The sequence below is a fragment of the Hypanus sabinus genome, chromosome 8 (genome assembly GCF_030144855.1).
Source record: "Hypanus sabinus isolate sHypSab1 chromosome 8, sHypSab1.hap1, whole genome shotgun sequence".
In the NCBI taxonomy this organism is placed as follows: domain Eukaryota; kingdom Metazoa; phylum Chordata; class Chondrichthyes; order Myliobatiformes; family Dasyatidae; genus Hypanus; species Hypanus sabinus.
This window is the reverse complement of record NC_082713.1, coordinates 135,282,174-135,300,598: the sequence shown is the minus strand read 5'-3', so window position 1 is coordinate 135,300,598 and position 18,425 is coordinate 135,282,174. Positions and strand designations below refer to the sequence as shown.

The following is an 18,425-nucleotide window of genomic DNA, read 5'->3' as shown; positions in this document are numbered from 1 at the left end:
TGAGATTCTGTATCAGTGATGAAAACTGGGATCCAAGTGATCTTCTGTAAAAATCCATTATTCTACATTAGCAATTGCAATGTGTTAGATCTTCCCAGTTTTATTATAATCATGTCCCTCACTGATTGCTCTTACTTTATCCTCTTCCTGTTAGAATTTAGTACAGTTTACTTTATCCTCAAGATAATGGATATGAACACGAACTTGACCAATGATCATCTGACTCAGTATGCAATCCATCGGAGTTTACAAGAAGCCAGTAATCAGTCAACTCAATATTACGAAAGGTAACTCTTTTGCAGAATAGGATCTAAATTTGTAACAAAAAGATTTATTCTCATGTATTAATTTTGAGAAGAGCCAGCATTGAATAGTGGGAAATGGAAATAAACCTTTCAGATTAAAGAAAGTTCACAGTACTGTTCCACAAGGTTTAGAGTTGGGTCTTGTGAAGTTCATAATTTACATGGGATTAAAGAACTCTGTATGGAAATCTGCAGATGAATTTGAAGACTGCAAAATGTAGCCAATGTATAAAGGTAAACACTAGATTAAACACTGGGCTAAATGTCCAAGCATTATCAGCACCTTAGACATAAGAATCTGTCTGAGATAAAATTCCAAAGAAATGTAGACTAAGAGATAAATAAATTATTTTATTTCTAAAGGTAGAGTATTAATATCAGTGAAGACAGATGAATATGTACAGGACCATTGACGGCCTTTACTTAAGAGTATCACATTCCAGTCTCTAAAGTGTAACATGGACATGAGTGTACGGGGGGGGGGGGGGGGGGCAGGGGGATGCAGAAAACATAATTACAGAAATGATGACTATAGGTATAGTGAAAGGTTGAATAAGTTGTGTAGAAAAAATTCCTGGAAAAGATATCAGTGTTGTTATTAAAATTATGAATGAGTTGGACAGGAGGGAATGTTTGTACTTGTGAAAATTCATCGAAGGTTATCAGGTAAAAGATTATAACTAATAAATTCAATAGCGAATTCATTTTCTCAGTGAATATTTAGAATGTGGAACTCACTGTTACTGCAAATGGTTGAGGCTGATAACTTTAATGGTTTATTTAAGAAGCTAGATCAGCACAAGGGAAAGAATATTGAAAAGATGAAAGAAATACAGTGAACGGAATGAGCAGTGATATAAAGTGTAAACACCGAGGAGAATGGATGAGGCAAATGGCCCACTTCTGCACTGTTCATTCCATGGAATAATTTTAAGTGATCCAGAATAAAACTTTTGTCCATATTTGTGATTCTTTTTATAGCATTTTACCACCTAGCCAAGAAAACAGACAGATCGTGAAAGCAATCAGGCAAGGTATGCAGACTGGCTTTCATGTGATGTGGTTTATGATGCTGCAGCTCACAATGAATAGTCATTTTGTTTCTTTTTATTCTAGGAGAAATTCTTGAACTACAGCGACTGATTAAACATAAGTTTGCCTTGGATGAAGCAGACGAGAAGGGGTGGTTTCCATTGCATGAAGCTGCTGTTCAGCCCATTCAACAAGTGCTTGAGATTATATTGGATGGTGTGTAGAAAATTAGGCTGTAGTGCAGTAAAATATTATCTATGACTTGCTGTTCACAAAACCGTAAAACTTATCATTTCAGAACAAAGGCATATTCAGATAACATCTTTAGTATAACAAAGATATTTTGCAGGAAGAAAATTTGGTTCAAAATGGAGGGTTAAATTATGAAAAACAGGGGTAGAGAAGTTTAAGAAAGAGATCCTTGAGGTGCCATTGGCAGCTAAAAGCTCAAACAACAGAGGTGAAGTAATTGAGACTGGGAAAGATCAAAAGGTTGGAAATGGATGAGGGCATTATCTTAGGTTGTTTAGGGTAGGAGAGTTGGCTGATTCTGAAGATAAGGAGGGATGAAGCTTTAGAGAGATTTGACAGAATTTTACAATTGAGGCATTGCTTAACTCAGAACCAGCAGAAGTCAGGAAGCAGATGGGAGTTTAAATGTCTTTCTTAAAGCAGTGAGCATATTTCAGATAACCATATAACAATTACAGCATGGAAACAGGCCATCTTGGCCCTTCTAGTCCATGCCGAATGCTTACTCTCACCTAGTCCCACCAACCTGCACTCAGCCCATAACCCTCCATTCTTTTCCTGTCCATATACCTATCCAATTTTACTTTAAATGACAATACCAAACCTGCCTCTACCACTTCTTCTGGAAGCTCATTCCACGCAGCTACCACTCTCTGAGTAAAGAAGTTTCCCCTCGTGTTACCCCTAAACTTTTGCCCATTAACTCTCAACTCTCGTCCTCTTGTTTGAATCTCCCCTACTCTCAATGGAAAAAGCCTATCCATGTCAACTCTATCTATACCTCTCATAATTTTAAATACCTCTATCAAGTCCCCCCTCAACCTTCTACGCTCCAAAGAATAAAGACCTAACTTGTTCAATCTTTCTCTGTAACTTAGGTTCTGAAACCCAGGTAACATTCTGGTATATCTCCTCTGTACTCTCTCTATTTTGTTGACATCTTAGTCAAATTCAATCCTGGCTTCAATAGATGTTGACCTATTTGATAGCAGTATGGAATGAACTCTCACTTCAGGTTTTCCAGGAGAAGTTGAGCTTCATCAGCTGCCCTAATTGAGATAAAGTCACTCAGCACAAAATCACTGACTATATTTATGACTTCCCCGCTCAATAAAGCTTAGGGATAATATTTCACCCCTGGAGCTCAATTATATTTTAATTGAAGTGCACCATTTCCCAAAGTGATTAGGGTAAATTTATTTTCCAACAGTGAATTGGATATTTTGGTAACCATTATCTCATAATATACTGTGCTTATAACAAACAGCAGGGTGTCTTTTCAGCTGTTGTATCAGTTACTGCCAAACTATGGTACCTACGCTTGTTCTGCAAATAATCTTTTATAAAACAGTAGTTCCCAATTTCAAAATAGGTATTCTATTTTCAATGTAATTGTGGAGGTGAATGGAAGTTAGGGGTAGGTAAAAGGATGTTTTGTATATAAACGGATCCTTCTGTGTTCCACATTGTTAATTTTAGCATCATATAAAACAATCTGGCAACAAAAGACTGAAGATGGGGAAACTCCACTTACTTTGGCTGCTGCAGCTGGGATACTGGGGAATGTGCAGGCTCTTTTGGAGAAGCGGATTTGTCCCAATATTACTAACAACAAAGGAGAAACACCCCTATTGATTGGTGAGTAGATTTTTTTGAATATGACTCTCCTTCATCCCATCCCTTTCTTTCCTAACCATTTTTTTAACTGGATGTGGATCAAATGCTAAAAGAGTGGAACTGTCATTATCAACTCTGATTATGTGCTCATACAACATAAACTCATGCATCCTTTTAGCAGGGATCCCTAGCTGGCTTTCATTCTCCATTAACTCTTCTTTAAAACATATATGCCTAGAAATCTAGTAGTATTTTGATACTGTCATTTCCAGATTCTGCAGACCTGCAATATTCAGAGAAAAAAAAATCAAGACACAATTTCGGAAGGTATTCTGGCATAGCGTGTAAATTTCTATGCACACCACTAAAGGATAATATGAGAATTTTCACTTTAACAGTGATCAAAAACTAGCTGGTCACTGGATTTAAAAAGAACCAGATATGGTGATTTATTGTTAGAGGTCTCATTTTCAATAAAGCCATCAGAATCCCAATAACATTTGCAAATTGGGGAACCAAAATGTTAGTTGTTTTACTAGAAGAACTGAAACAGAGCAATTGGTGCTTTACTTTGGTTTAGAGGTGTAGAGCATGGGAATAGGCCATTCAGCCTGTCTCATCCCTACTGGCCAACAGGGACCCAGCAACACTAATCTCATGTTCCAGCACTTGGCCTATGATTCAAGTGCTCAACTATAGATTTCTTAAATGCTGTTAGAAGCCCGGCTTCCACCACCCTTTAGTCCAAGTACTCACCACTCTGGGTGGAAAATGTTCCCATACTATCCCCTGTGAATTTCTAAATCTATGTCCTCTTGTGCCTTCTAATTTTCATGTTTCTATATTTCAATAACTTGTGTGATTTCAAAGCAAAATGAGATGGGACTGTTTTTTGGTTTTGCACTCTTATTCTTGATTGCCCATGTCAGCGTAGCACTGGTATGGAGCTAAAATCATGTCAGTCTGTTGCTAAATATGTGTTTAATACGTTCCTAATATTTGAAATAAATTCTAATGTCAACTTGTTGTATTTAAAAATGTAGTTGCAATCAGGACACTTTTCATCTGAAGACATGCAATAACCATCCAACAAAAGGATTAAGAAATAAAATAGTTATGGATTTATCTAGAGAAACAAAGCAATGGATTTCAATGTGATTCTGTAACCTCCCCAGCCCTCCCTCCACCCTAATAGATATACCGCACATTATAAAGTAATACCATTAGCAATTGCTGTGCGTATCATTTGTTCCATCAGCTGTGCTACAAGGTCTCAAAGGATTTAGTTGCAGCTGGTAGTCTTTGAATAAAGACCCTGTTCTAAAGGTGCACACTGTTGAGTCATTGCACCCGTCCACAACAGAAAGTAATGCAGAAAAGAAATGACAACAGCAAAGTATAATTGCAGAACAATAACCGGCATGGGAAGACCAGGGTTAATATTCTGCACTGACACAATTTTAGACCAGTCTGTATCCTGGGAAAGCCTGTTCTGTAATTTCAAATTCTGTGGCTACAGGAAAATGTTGCAATGCAAATTTTCAAATTTTGCATTTGCTACTGATCCTGGTTAAAATTTGCCTTGGATATTTTTCCATTTTCATATTGCTTTTAAAAGTCAAGATAATCAGACAGCATCAGTGATGCAATCATCAGTGCACACCATTTCTAGTATTGCTGTAGATAGAAGCTTTTGGAATACTGTACAGTGGATTCTGGTTAACTGGGACACATTGGGCCCAGTACATTTTGGCCCAATTAAGCAGCTGTCCCAATTAGCCAAAGTTTCATGGAAATAGTTAAGAAGATATTAAAAGAAGACAAACCATTGTTTAACTGATTAACAACATGTATTTAAATGAAGCACAGAACAAATTAAAATATTATCAATACTAATACAGTACTATTAAACTGTATATTAGCTCCTAATAGGTATCAACAGAGGAATTTATCACTGCTATGTTCTGATTGACTGTAAATGAACAAAATCAATGCAGACACCTAGTGTAGTTAATGTTCTCCTTTCAGACAATACTTGAAACAATTGCATCCTCCAAACCACTCTCCTCCGTCTAGCAATTCCAGACCTAACCAATTCCCTTCTACCACCACTCTCCTCCATCTAGCAGAATTAGTTCTTACTCTCAATAATTTCTCCTTTGGCTCCTCCCACATCCACCAAACCAAGGGTGTAGCCATGGGCACCTGTATGGGTCCCAATTATGCCTGCCTTTTTGTTGGCTTTGTGGAACAGTCCATATTCCAGGTCTATACAGGTATCCATCCCCCTCTTTTCCTTCGCTACATCGACAACTGCATTGGCGCTGCCTCCTGCATGCGTGCTGAGCTCATTGATTACATTGACTTTGCCTCCAACTTTCACCCTGCCCTCAAATTTACCTGGTCCATTTCCGACACCTCCCTCCCCTTTCTTGATCTTTCTGTCTCCATCTCTGGAGACGGCTTATCTACTTATATCTACTATAAGCCTACAGATTCTCACAGCTACCTGGACTATTCCTCTTCCCACCCTGTCTCTTGCAAAAATGATATCCCCTTCTCACTGTTCCTCCGTCTCCGCTGCATCTGCTCTCAGGAAGAGGCTTTTCATTCCAGGACGAAGGAGATGTCGTCCTTTGTTAAACAAAGGGGCTTCCCTTCTTCCACCATCAACTCTGCTCTCAAACACATCTCTCATTTCCCGCGCATCTGCCCTCACCCCATCCGCCCACCACCCCGCTCAGGATAGGGTTCCCCTTATCCTCAACTACCACCCCACCAACCACCAGGTCCAACGTATAATTCTCCGTAACTTCCGCCACCTCCAATGGGATCCCACTACCCAGCACATCTTTCCCTACCCCCTTTTCTGCTTTCCGCAGGGACCTCTCCCTACGCGACTCCCTTGTCCACTCGTCCCCCCCATCCCTTCCCACTGATCTCCCTCCTGGCGCTTATCCTTGTAAACGGAACAAGTGCTGCACCTGCTCTTACACTTCCTCCCTCATCAATATTCAGGGCCCCAGACAGTCCTTCTAGGTGAGGAGACACTTCACCTGTGAGTTGGCTGGTGTGGTATACTGCGTCCGGTGCTCCTGGTGTGGCCTTTTATATATTGGTGAGACCCGACACAGACTGGGAGACTGTTTCGCTGAACACCTACGCTCTGTCCGCCAGAGAAAGCAGGATCTCCCAGTGGCCACACATTTTAATTCCACGTCCCATTCCCATTCTGATATATCTATCCATGGCCTCCTCTACTGTCAAGATGAAGCCACACTCAGGTTGGAGAAACAACACCTTATATACCGGCTGGGTAGCCTCCAACCTGATGGCATGTACATTGACTTCTCTAACTTCCATTAATGCCCCTCCCCTTCTTACCCCATCCCTAATATATTTAGTTTTTTTTCTCTCTCTGCCCATCACTCTGCCTGTTATCCATCTCCCTCTGGTGCTTCCCCCCCCCCCTTTCTTTCTCCCTAGGCCTCCCGTCCCATGATCCTTTCCCTTCTCCAGCTCGGTATCACTTTCGCCAATCACCTTTCCAGCTCTTAGCTTCATCCCATCCCCTCCGGTCGTCTATCATTTTGCATTTCCCCCTCCCCCCACTACTTTCAAATCATTTAGTATCTCTCCTTTCAGTTAGTCCTGACGAAGGGTCTCGGCCCGAAACGTCGACAGTGCTACTCCCTATGGATACTGCCTGGCCTGCTGTGTTCCACCAGCATTTTGTGTGTGTTGTTTGCATCCTCCAAATCTTCATTTTCATTGTAACACTCAAGGTGATTGTTGGTACCTTCAGATTCTTCATAATTCTTCAAGTCAAGTCAAATCAAGTCACTTTTTATTGTTCTTTCAAACATAACTGCTGGTACAGTAAAAACGAGACAATGTTTTTCAGGACCACGGTGCTAAATGAAACAGTACAAAAACTAGACTGAACTACATGAAAACAACACAGAAAAAAGGAACTACACTAGACTACAGACCTACCCAGGACTGCATAAAGTGCACAAAACAGTGTAGGCATTACAATAAATAATAGACAAGACAATAGGCACAGTATAGGGCAGTAAGCTGGTGTCAGTCCAGACTCTGGGTATTGATGAGTCTGTTGGCTTGGGGGAAGAAACTGTTACATAGTCTGTTCGTGAGAGCCCGAATGCTCTGGTGCCTTTTCCCAGATGGCAGGAGGGAGAAGAGTTTGTATGAGGGGTGTGTGGAGTCCTTCATAATGCTGTTTGCCTTGCAGATGCAGCGTTTAGTGTAAATGTCCATAATGGCAGGAAGAGAGACCCCAATGATCTTCTCATCTGACCTCAATATCTACTGCAGGGTCTTGTGATCCGAGATGGTGCAATTTCTGAACCAGGCAGTGATGCAGCTGCTCAGGATGCTCTCAATACAACCCCTGTAGAACGTGATGAGGATGGGGGGTGGGAGATGGACTTCCCTCAGCCTTCGCAGAAAGTGCAGACACTGCTGGACTTTCTTTGCTATGGAGCTGGTGTTGAGGGACCAGGTGAGATTCTCCGCCAGGTGAACACCAAGAAATTTGGTGCTCTTAACGATCTCTACTGAGGAACCATCGATGTTCAGCGGGGAGTGGTTGCTGCGTGCCCTCCTGAAGTCAACAACCATCTCTTTTGTTTTGTTCACATTCAGAGACAGGTTGTTGGATTTGCACCAGTCCGTTAGCTGCTGCACCCCCTCTCTGTAAGCTGACTCATCGTTCTTGCTGATGAGACCCACCACGGTCGTGTCATCGGCGAACTTGATGATGTGGTTCGAGCTGTGTGTTGCAGCACAGTCATGGGCCAGCAGAGTGAACAGCGGTGGACTGAGCACACAGCCCTGGGGGGCCCCCGTGCTCAGTGTGATGATGTTGGAGATGCTGCTCCCAATCCAGACTGACTGGAGTCTCCCAGTCAGGAAGTCTAGGATCCAGTTGCAGAGTGAGGTGTTCAGGCCCAGTAGGCTCGGCTTTCCAATCAGTTTCTGAGGGATGATTGGGTTCAATGCTGAACTGAAGTCTATGAACTGCATTCGAACGTATGTGTCTTTTTTGTCCAGGTAGGTTAGGGCCAGGTGGAGGGTGGTGGCAATGGCATCATCTGTTGAGCGGTTGAGACGGTACGCAAACTGCAGGGGATCCAGTGAGGGGCAAACTGCTCTGAAGGCAGAGTCACGGGTCCTCAACAATGCACGCACTTCTGCTGTCATCCGTGGCTTCTGCTTAGCACATGTAGTGATGGATCTTGGACTTCCAGAAAGTGTCCACAGATGGGTGATTGATAAGTTTGTGGCCTAAGGTAGAAGGAGATGAGTTATACAGCTCTAGTTACATGCACATGCAGGTCAACTCTGAGTGAGTATGCAGAAAGTTTGAAGTTAATAACTCATCTCCTTCTACCTTAGACCACAAACTTATCAATCACCCATCCATGGACACTTTCTGGAGGTCCAAGATCCGTATGCTTCACGACCGCTGGACTAAGTGTGCAAATGTAGGAGGGGTCTATGTTGAAAAATAAATGTGCTAAGTTTTCTAAAATTGACTCCTTCTACCTTAGGCCACGAACTTATCAATCACCCCTCGTATAACAGCCACATAAGTGTGTGTGACTGGCGCTAATTAGAAACTGTTCGGCAGCAGTCTCCCGTCCCAATTAAGTGACATAGTGTCCCAAATAAATGAAGGAAATCCCGGCTATTTTCTCAATTAGTTTTTGTTCGTTAAGAGTTGTCCCAAATAAGTGGCTGCCCCAATTAACTGATGGTCCAATTAACCAGAATTCACTGTATTTCAGATTGCACATTCTTTCATATGGCTGGTCATTTCAGCATGTCATTTGCAGGTAAAGTTCTCATGATACCATGGAGAATAGTGGAAAACTATTTGAGGACAATCATTATGTTCATTGGAAGACCAATGTAACATTAATTACTATCAATGCAAAGCTTGGTTATCATCCAGAACAAAGTTGGATTGTATAAGAAACTGCATTGGTCTGCAATTTGCCATTACCTGTCCTGTGAAAGCTCCCCTTCTTTCTAATGGACTGATCCTTGATATGGGAAAATACATAGCCTGTGTTACAGGGGCTAACTGGTAATTATATTTGGCCTTTGGACCTGGACACCACATAACAAAACAAGAAACATCATACAGCATCATTATTTTTCATCCTTCGAGTGTTAAAAGACAATGAGTCATGGCTTTTTTGTGGCCTTGTGCTTTCTACTGAAAATATGGCCTACAGTTTAAAATTATCATTAATAATTTTGTAATCATTAATTGGAACCAAGGTTTTCAGAGAATGCAAGACACTGGAAAACCCAATTCTTTCAGAATGTATCTCCAACTGATAGAACTTGAGTGGAAAAAAAAATCATTCATCTTATTCAACTATTCTAACCCATGTGTAGCTTCTTCAAACTATGCTCTCTCATTTGTGCACAGCTGTTCCTAAAACCCTATATTCACAATGGAGACACGCATCAGTGGTTGACCGGTCATGGTGAATTTGTAAACTAGCCATTAGAGGGCGCCCAGTACTGAACATTTGTCTGCATCAGTCCATGGTTTGATTATGCGTAGCACAGTCCCACCAAACAAGAGCTGTCAGTACTTCATCATATAAGGAATCCAGTTCTCCATTTTATCTTATAAATTACAGGCTGACCAGCCTTTTAGTTTTTTTTCCCATGTCTAAAGTTTTTAAGTGACTTAGCAACCCAATTTCACAACTACCACAAATCTGCCTTTCCCAAGATGGTAACAATCAACAGCCTGATTCGGGAGACTATAAACTTTGCACACCTAGGATAACAAATACAAAAGCTAATGTCACACTGGCATCAGGAATGCTGGCAGAAATCTGAAGTGTGGATATCTGGTTGTATTTAGACTTAAACTAAAAGCTCCAGAAATATGTATGATTATTCCATTTAACATCTTGAACTACTTATTAAAGATGACCAAGGCGCAGTTAAATGCTGATGTCACTAAACATCCATCGAGGTTATTTCTGACAGTCATTAACTGGGCCCTTTAAAATTAGTGAGCTCATGAGTCATGTGCTTTGCAAGCATATATGTAGGTTTATTTATAAGAGCAGCACATATGTAAAAGAAAGCAATCTTGCTGAGCTTGTTTGAGCATGATACATTCTTGGTCATTACCAGTCAGGTGTGGTGCTGTTTTTTCTATTATCATTTCACCCCTTCATAAAATTTTGTATTACTTTGAGCAGTCATAGAGACGTACAGCATGGAAGCAGCCCTTTGGCCCAACCTGTCCACGCTCTTCTTCCTGATTCAGTTTTATTTTGCATTTCAAATTAATGTTATTTTTATAAATAATCTTTCTATTTCTTGCCCTTGTGACCCTTTCCTGCAAGCTGTGAGAAGAAATGCCTATAAGATGGTTTCAGTGTTGCTCCAGCATGGGGCACTTATTAACCGGCCTTGTGTCAGACGATGGACAGCGATGCACGAAGCAGCAAAGCAAGGACAAGATGATATGGTAGCATTGTTGCTAAGGAACGATGGGAATATTAATCAGAAAGATGGGTATGGAGTAACTCCTGTTGCCACAGCTGCTGCTTTTGGACACTGCAGTGTTCTGGAGTATCTCATTCATAAAGGTAACATTAAAAAAAACACCTTTCCCGGTCCAAGGCTAAAAATGAGTGAGGGAAATAGGGCTAGAAATGGGCCAAATGCCTCCTTAAATTTTGTTCAACCCTCCAAAATCCAGATCTCTTGGTTCAACTCTGCTTTGCTGATTCATCCCCATATCTCTTGCAGGCTGTCTCCAGGTTATGTACAGGTTCTGATTTTACAGACATTCATAAGTTGATTTTGTCCATAAGCCAGAAAATAACGATCACTGGATACAACCAGAGTATTGTAATGAATTGTACTGATGAGAGCCAATTAACATGAACATAAATTTATTATCTTCTGCTTAGTTACAATGTTGCTGGTTTTGATGGACTTGAAATAGCAGTGCATGTTATGTAGCTTAATGAACAAGTATCAATATAAGTGATTGCTTGTCAATTTCCAAAGCAACTACTTAAGTGGCCTCCTTCAGTGAAACTGACACTGAACAATGGTTGGGGTGTTGTCATTTGAATTTAATATTATTTATGGCCCCTTCTCATATGTACAGAATGTCTATAAGTCACGCATTTGTAACCTAGGGAAGGTGAGTAATTATTTTTCATTCCAAATACCTATTAGTATCAGCCTTGAAGATATCTCATGACTGAATATCAACATCTTTCACGGGGATGATTTCCAAATCTGTACAGCTCTTTGAAGAATTTTCTGTTTTCCGTTCCAAAGAGCTGACCCCATATCCTGAGATGCTGACCTCAGATTTAGACTCTCCAACTAAAGGAAACCACTTTGCCAAAACTTCTAAGAATTTTATAGATTTTCTCAGAACTTGTTATTCTCATAGCCTCCAGATAGCAAGGGTACATTTTACTCATTTTCTTGTCGTAGAAGTAGCCAGTTCAATTCAAGAGTTTCTCCGCTCGTGAATGTGTAGGATGCATGCCATTTATCCAGACCATTGATCCTGGTGCGCATTGCTTTGCCCGCAGGAGGTGATGTTCATGCCCAAGCAGATGACGGTGCTTCAGTGCTCTTTGAAGCAGCTGAAGGAGGGAACCCAGACTGTATCACAGTGCTGCTTGAATATGGAGCCAATCCCAACACACCAGACAATGCAGGTCACCTTCCAATTCACAGAGCAGCACAAGAGGGACATTACTTGTGAGTGGTGAAACACTGCATTTACCCAGGTCATTTGGAGGTCATCTACTAACTGGTTTTGTTGCATGCAAGGTGAACATTTTCTTGATAATGCAATGAGAACAAAACGAGACACTACCTGTTTGGGTGATGGTTTACCTATCTTTGCCGTGTACCCTTAAAAATACTTTTAGTTGAAGTCTTCCCAAAACCTGTCACCAGCTTGCATTTGTGAGAGTGAATCGTTAAGCAGAAGGCAACTCTGCAGGTTATAATCTTCTGACAGTGGGTGCTGTCAGGTGACATCAGCCAAGAACCTTAGAAAGTAGGACATGCACAGATCAACATGCACATCCATCACTGATCCTTGTGTAAACATAATCATTTACATCATTCACCAATTTATGTCCACGTTACATAGCATATGTACAGATTGTATTACAGATCGTTGATTGCCTGCAGTAGGCATATCAAAGTACCAATTCTGTTTCCAAAACATCATCCAAATTCACTGGAAGGCCAAGGAAACAAAAATTATCATCCTCTGCCAGGCTGACACACACATGCTGGGGAAGCCCTGCAGATCAGGCAGCATCTACTGTACGGAAATGAATAAACAGTCTACATTTCAGGCCAAGACCCTTCATCAGGACTGGAAAAGGAGGAGGAAAAAGACAGAATAAGAAGGTGGGGGGGGGGGTGGAGAAGGAGTACAAACTGGAAGGTGATAGGTGAAACCAGCTGAGGGGGAAGGTTAATGGGTGGGGGATGGGGCAGGAAGTGAAAAACTAGGAGGTGACAGGTGGAACAGTTAAAGGGCTGAACAAGAGGAATCTGATAGGAGAGGACGTTGGACCATGGGAGAAGGGAAACAAAGAGAAGCATGAAGGAGGTGCTGGGAGAGGAGAGCCAGAATTTGGAAAGGAAAAGGAGAGAAGAGGGAGCTGGGGCGGGGGGGGGGGGGGAGGAATTGCAGAAATCGACTTTCATGCTGTCAGGTTAGAGGCTATCCAGATAGAAGGTGAGACGTTGCTCTTCTAATCTGAGAGTGGTCTCTTCGTAGCAGTAGAAGAGGCCATTGACTGGTGTGTTAGAATGGGAATGGGAAGTGGAATTTAAATGGTTGGTACCAGGAAATCCTGTTGCGAAGATGTCAACATACCCAGGACTATGGCCCCAGTTATATTCAGTCAGCTGAAATAGTGAGATACCAATAGATTGCAGTTGCTAGAAGTCTGAAATCATAGAGAAGCTGGTAACGCTGAGCAGATCAGGCAGCATATACACAGATAGAAATGTTACAGATGAATGTCAGCCTTTCATCAGAGTTGACCTGTTCTGAATCAAACTGGAGAGTCTGGTTATCTGATTTTCTTTTGAGTCCCAAGAGAGTTAACAACAGAAGAGTTGTTGTTTGTCAAGATTATGCTGGGTGTTGTTCAGTCAAAAATGTTAGAATGAAAGTGGGCTGCTGTATTCAGTTGACTGCAAGAGGAAGCTCTGGATTATCCAAGACTACTGAATGGGGATGTCCTGCAAAATCATCAACCAATCTATGTTTAGATTTCTACAATGTTGAGGAGACCAAGGGCAGATCACTAAACTGGAGAGAGTACAGCTGATTCCCTGCTTCATCTGGAAGGAATTCTTTGTTTTAATTGTTATCTACATGTTGCAAAGAGAGGAAAATAAGCTATCAAACTCATTCCTTTCATAAAACTCAGTAACCAGGTAGAATCAGAGGGCAATATCTCTTCAAGTGGACTCAAATAATCCCAGTTCAATATATCTATCCAACTCCTCATTTCTAATTTGTGTCACTCCATATTGGATTCAGATTTTTTTTGCATCGAAGCATACAGTGAATCGTGTCATTTTCATTAAAGACTAAAGCACCCAAGGATGTGCTGAGAGCAGCCCTTGAGTGTCACCACACATTCCGGTGCCAACATAGCACGTCCACAATGTTCAGTAGAGCAATGCAAGCAGCAGCAATTACAACAAAACAAGCCCCTTTCCTGAACTCCCACCTACCAACCCACACACAGACAGGCTTCCAACCCGAGGTCAGACCACTACCAGGCCTTCAGTCCCTGGCCTGGACTCTCAGACTGAAAACGTCATGCCCCTGGCCCCCTGGCAACCTGATCCAGGGGCTTCAACCTGATTAGATTTAAGTATCCCTTTTTATGGACGTTGTATCCCTTTTGATAAAGGTTTTATTTATAGATTACCTTCTTCACTAACAGTGGCATTGGAATGATATGGAATGTGTGAGACGCATGTTACTAGTGAACAACAAATTAGTTTTAAGTGATAACTGTCCCTTTTAGATATCATAGTATGAGAATTCTATTCTTAAAGGATTGGTGGTTATCATAAATCCTTTCTGCATATTATTTGCAGGGCCTTGAAGCTTCTTATTCCAGTCACCCGGAAGTCAGCGATTAAGAGAAGTGGGATAAGTCCAATCCATTTGGCTGCTGACAATGGCAGTACCCAATGTCTGGAATTACTGATGGAAAGTGGATTTGATGTTAATGCAGTTATAAATGAAGAGATAGCTGCAACCTATGATGATAAACGGAGGACGGCCCTGTTCATTGCTGTATCTAATAACGATATTGCCTGCTCTGAACTCCTGCTGAGAGGGGGTGCACTACAAAACCAAGATCCACTCTCCAGCCTCCTTGTCGCAGTGAGAGAAGGGAATCACGAACTTGTGCGTTTACTTCTACATCATGGCGCCAATGTCAACTGCTACTTTACCCTCATTAACGATACTCTCTTTCCTACTGCCATGCAGTATGCTGTAAAAGATGAAATGATGCTTAGACTCCTGCTCAATAATGGCTACAATGTGTCAATCTGCTTTGACTGCATACACACAGACAGTCTGGGACGGTTTCGTCTCCATCCTATGGTTGAATCAAACTCCTATATGACCTCAGTAAGTGACCTGTTTCTGTCTACAGTTTGTGCATTGAATTGACTCTGACGTGTAACAGTCATTGGTTATCAAAGTAATTCCATAATTCCTTTCTGGTTATATTTAACCACTTTGTGGGTTCAACTGGCGAGGGCAACAATCTGCCCATCCCTGAAACGAAACTGAGTGGCCTCCCAGGCTGCTGCAAAGACATCATATTATTGTGGGTGTGTATAGGACAAACCCAACAACGTTGGTCAATTTTCATCTGAAAGGACATTATTGACTAGAATATAACAAATGGTAACTTCCGGGTCATTATTTCCAAAACCATCTCTTTAATTAAGTTTAAATCTGCCAGCTGTAGTGGTGGGATTTTCAATGTCTAGCTCATTCATTCAGTCTGTTTATCTACTGGCCCACAGATGCAACCATTGTGCAAATAATTCCCAGTGGCCAAACCTTTTAATTCTGATTCCCATTACCATTCTGATGTATCAGTTCATGGCCTCCTCTTTGCCAAGATGAGGCCGCCCTCAGGTTGGAGGAGCAACACCTTACAGTCAGTCTTGGTACCCTCCAACCTGATAGCATGAACTTCAATTTCTTCTTCCAGTAACCAAACTCTCCCCACCCCTGCCTCTATTTCCCACTCTGACCTGCTCACCTGCCTATTACTTCCCACTGGGCCCACTCCTTCTTCCCTTTCTCCTATAGTCCACTCTTCTATCCTAAAAGATTCTTGATCTTCCCCCACCCACCCCCAGCTTCTTTTACTTCTGGCAGTTTCCCTCTTCTTTCTTAGTCCTGACACAAAAAGTTGACTGTTTATTAATTTCTATAGCTTCTGCCTGACCTGCTGGGACCCTCCGGCATTTTGCGTGTGTTGCTTTGGATTTCCAGCATCTGCAGACTTTCTTGTGTTAGTAATAGCTCAAATTTATATTGGTGACTTAAGTGGTCACATTTCATTCATGCCCTTCCTTTTCAACTTAACAGCAAAAGTGAATTCAGAGGCCTGGCAGAAAGCAAAGAGAGGAAATTAAAGGTGCCTCTTCTGGTTAGCTGCTGGGGTCAGTGTAGTGGCTGTTTCTTTTCATATTATATGTTACTAATCTGGACAGATTAGGAGAATGGGCAAAAAAATAGCAGTTGGAATACTGTGTAGGGAAGTGTATGATCATGTGCTTTTGTAGAAGGAATAAAGGCACGGGGTGCAGATTCAGAATTTGAAAGTGCAAAGGAAATTGGGAGTCCTAAAGATTTTCTTAAAGTGCAGGATTCCCTAAAGATTAACTTGCAAGTTGATTTGGTACTAAGGAAGGCAAGTATAATGTTAGCATTCATTTTGCGAGGACTAGAATATAAAAGCAAGGATGTAATGCTCATGTTTTATAAGGCATTGGTCAGACTAGTTTTGGAGTATTGTGAACAGTTTTGGGCCCCATAACTAAGAAAGATCAGAGATGAAGAGAAATTTATTTAGCCAGGGGATGGTGAGTCGGTGGAATCATTGCCACAGATAGTTGTGGAGGCCAAGTCATTGAGTAGATTTAAAGTGGAGATTGAGGTTGATAAGTTCTTGATTAGTAAGGGGAGAAGGCAGGAGAATGGGGTTGAGGGGGGAAATAAACCAGCTATAATCAAATGGCAAAGCAGACTGGGTCTGCTGAATGGTCTCATTTTGCTGCAGTCTTGTAGAATTGCAGTGATGATAAACTTCACCAGCAAAACCCTGATATAGAACACAAAGCAGTTCTAAAAAAAATAAGGAATAATAAAGAAATAAAGAAAAAAGGAACAGTGATTATCACTCAGCCATCAGGCTGTTAAACCAGAGGGGATAACTTCACTCAGCTTCACTTCCCACAACCCACTTTCAAGGGCTCTTTAATCTCATGATCTCAACATTTATTGTGGACTTTCATTGATTCTATTATGGTTATTATTCTATTATGGATTTGTTGTGTATGCCCACAAGGACATGAATGTCAGGGTTGTATATGGTGACATACATGTGCTCCAATAATAAATTTAATTTGAACTTTGAACTTTGAAATATTGAAAGTTCAGTTGATGTAAGCTTACTTAATTTATATAAAATGATCATAATCAAATGTGCCCCATGCTCAGCTCTGGACATGTCTCATTCTATTTAGCCTTGTATCAATTTCCACTAGATTTGTATTGTTTTGGTATAAGAATCCTATGCTTCTGAAAATGATACTGCACCCTTATCAGAAATTCTTGGCCTTTGTGTTTGACTGCAACAACATCCAACATTTGAGTTCAATGGTTGCCACACTTGATCCACATCATGAGGAATGTGCACATGCATGCTCACAGGATGAGTCACATGAGCCACCGAGTTTGTAAGGCTTTGAGTACAGGTGCTATAAAACCTGCTAGAGATATGCAGTACAGGAAAATAATAATCTCAATGAAAGACTTGATGTCAAAGCTGCCAAAAGGGAGCAGCATGCTCCACCTATCACTCCTTCTTAACACTAGTTGAACAGAAGAAAGGACACAGACACAGACCCATCTGGTGATTGATTTCTGCTGGTTACTGCTACAATTCTACAAGGGTTTGATGCCTTTAAGAATTATTTCGCATAGCTAAGGTCTACAAGAAATTGTCTAACAAATGAAAAATAACTTCTTCCTCCCTCTCTTCTTGCTGTTCTGCAGCTGACTGGCTGAATTTCAGTTCTTGACTCTTAGGAAAGAGAAAGGATTAAGGGTAGGGCTTTATTTCAGATAGCGGGTCATGCTGGGACTGGGAAGAGTGGGGGTAGGGTGTGGGGAGGTGTAATGGCAGAATAAATAAGAGATGCATACTAGCAGCATCTTACCATTTGTAAAATCATAAGAAATTCTGGGATGCACAGCAGGTGGAAGAAGGCAGCATACATGAGGTTTAGGAAGCAAGGATCAAATGAGTCTATTGAGGAGTATAGGGTAGCAAGAAAGGAGCTTAAGAAGGGGCTGAGAAGAGCAAGAAGGGGGCATGAGAAGGCCTTGGCGAGTAGGGTAAAGGAAAACCACAAGGCATTCTTCAATTATGTGAAGAACAAAAGTTTGACAGGAGTGAAGGTAGGTCTGATTAGAGGAGGCTGTGGAAGTGAGCAAGGTCCTCAATGAATACTTCTCTTCAGTATTCACCGCTGATAGGGAACTTGATGATGGAGAGGACAATATGAGTGAGGTTGATGTTCTGGAGCATGTTGATATTAAGGGAGAGGAGGTGTTGGAGTTGTTAAAATACATTAGGACAGGTAAGTCCCTGGGGCTTGACGGAATATTCCCCAGGCTGCTCCACGAGGCAAGGGAAGAGATTGCTAAACCTCTGGCTAGGATCTTCATGTCCTTGTTGTCCATGGGAATGGTACCGGATGATTGGAGGGAGGCGAATGTTGTCCACTTGTTCAAAAAAGGTAGTAGGGATGGTCCAGGTAATTATAGACCAGTGAGCCTTACATCTGTGGTGGGAAAGCTGTTGGAAAATATTCTTAGAG

At 41.5% G+C, this 18,425-nt stretch overlaps 1 protein-coding gene across 13 annotated transcripts in view; it reads left to right on the top strand.

Annotated features, from left to right (window-relative positions):
- Positions 1 to 18,425, top strand: part of asb15b (ankyrin repeat and SOCS box containing 15b) — a 94,798-nt gene that overhangs the window by 64,268 nt on the left and 12,105 nt on the right. For 9 of the 13 annotated variants that reach the window (XM_059977907.1, XM_059977909.1, XM_059977911.1 and 6 more), the window contains 7 exons: positions 155 to 287; positions 1,287 to 1,339; positions 1,422 to 1,553; positions 3,069 to 3,227; positions 10,613 to 10,858; positions 11,828 to 11,999; positions 14,385 to 14,928. In XM_059977907.1, coding sequence (XP_059833890.1) covers positions 187 to 287; positions 1,287 to 1,339; positions 1,422 to 1,553; positions 3,069 to 3,227; positions 10,613 to 10,858; positions 11,828 to 11,999; positions 14,385 to 14,928 — 1,407 coding nt within the window. In that variant the 5' untranslated portion in view covers positions 155 to 186. The remainder of the gene's footprint in view (positions 1 to 154; positions 288 to 1,286; positions 1,340 to 1,421; positions 1,554 to 3,068; positions 3,228 to 10,612; positions 10,859 to 11,827; positions 12,000 to 14,384; positions 14,929 to 18,425) is intronic. The other 4 variants (XM_059977916.1, XM_059977914.1, XM_059977915.1 and 1 more) reach the window with 2 other exon arrangements.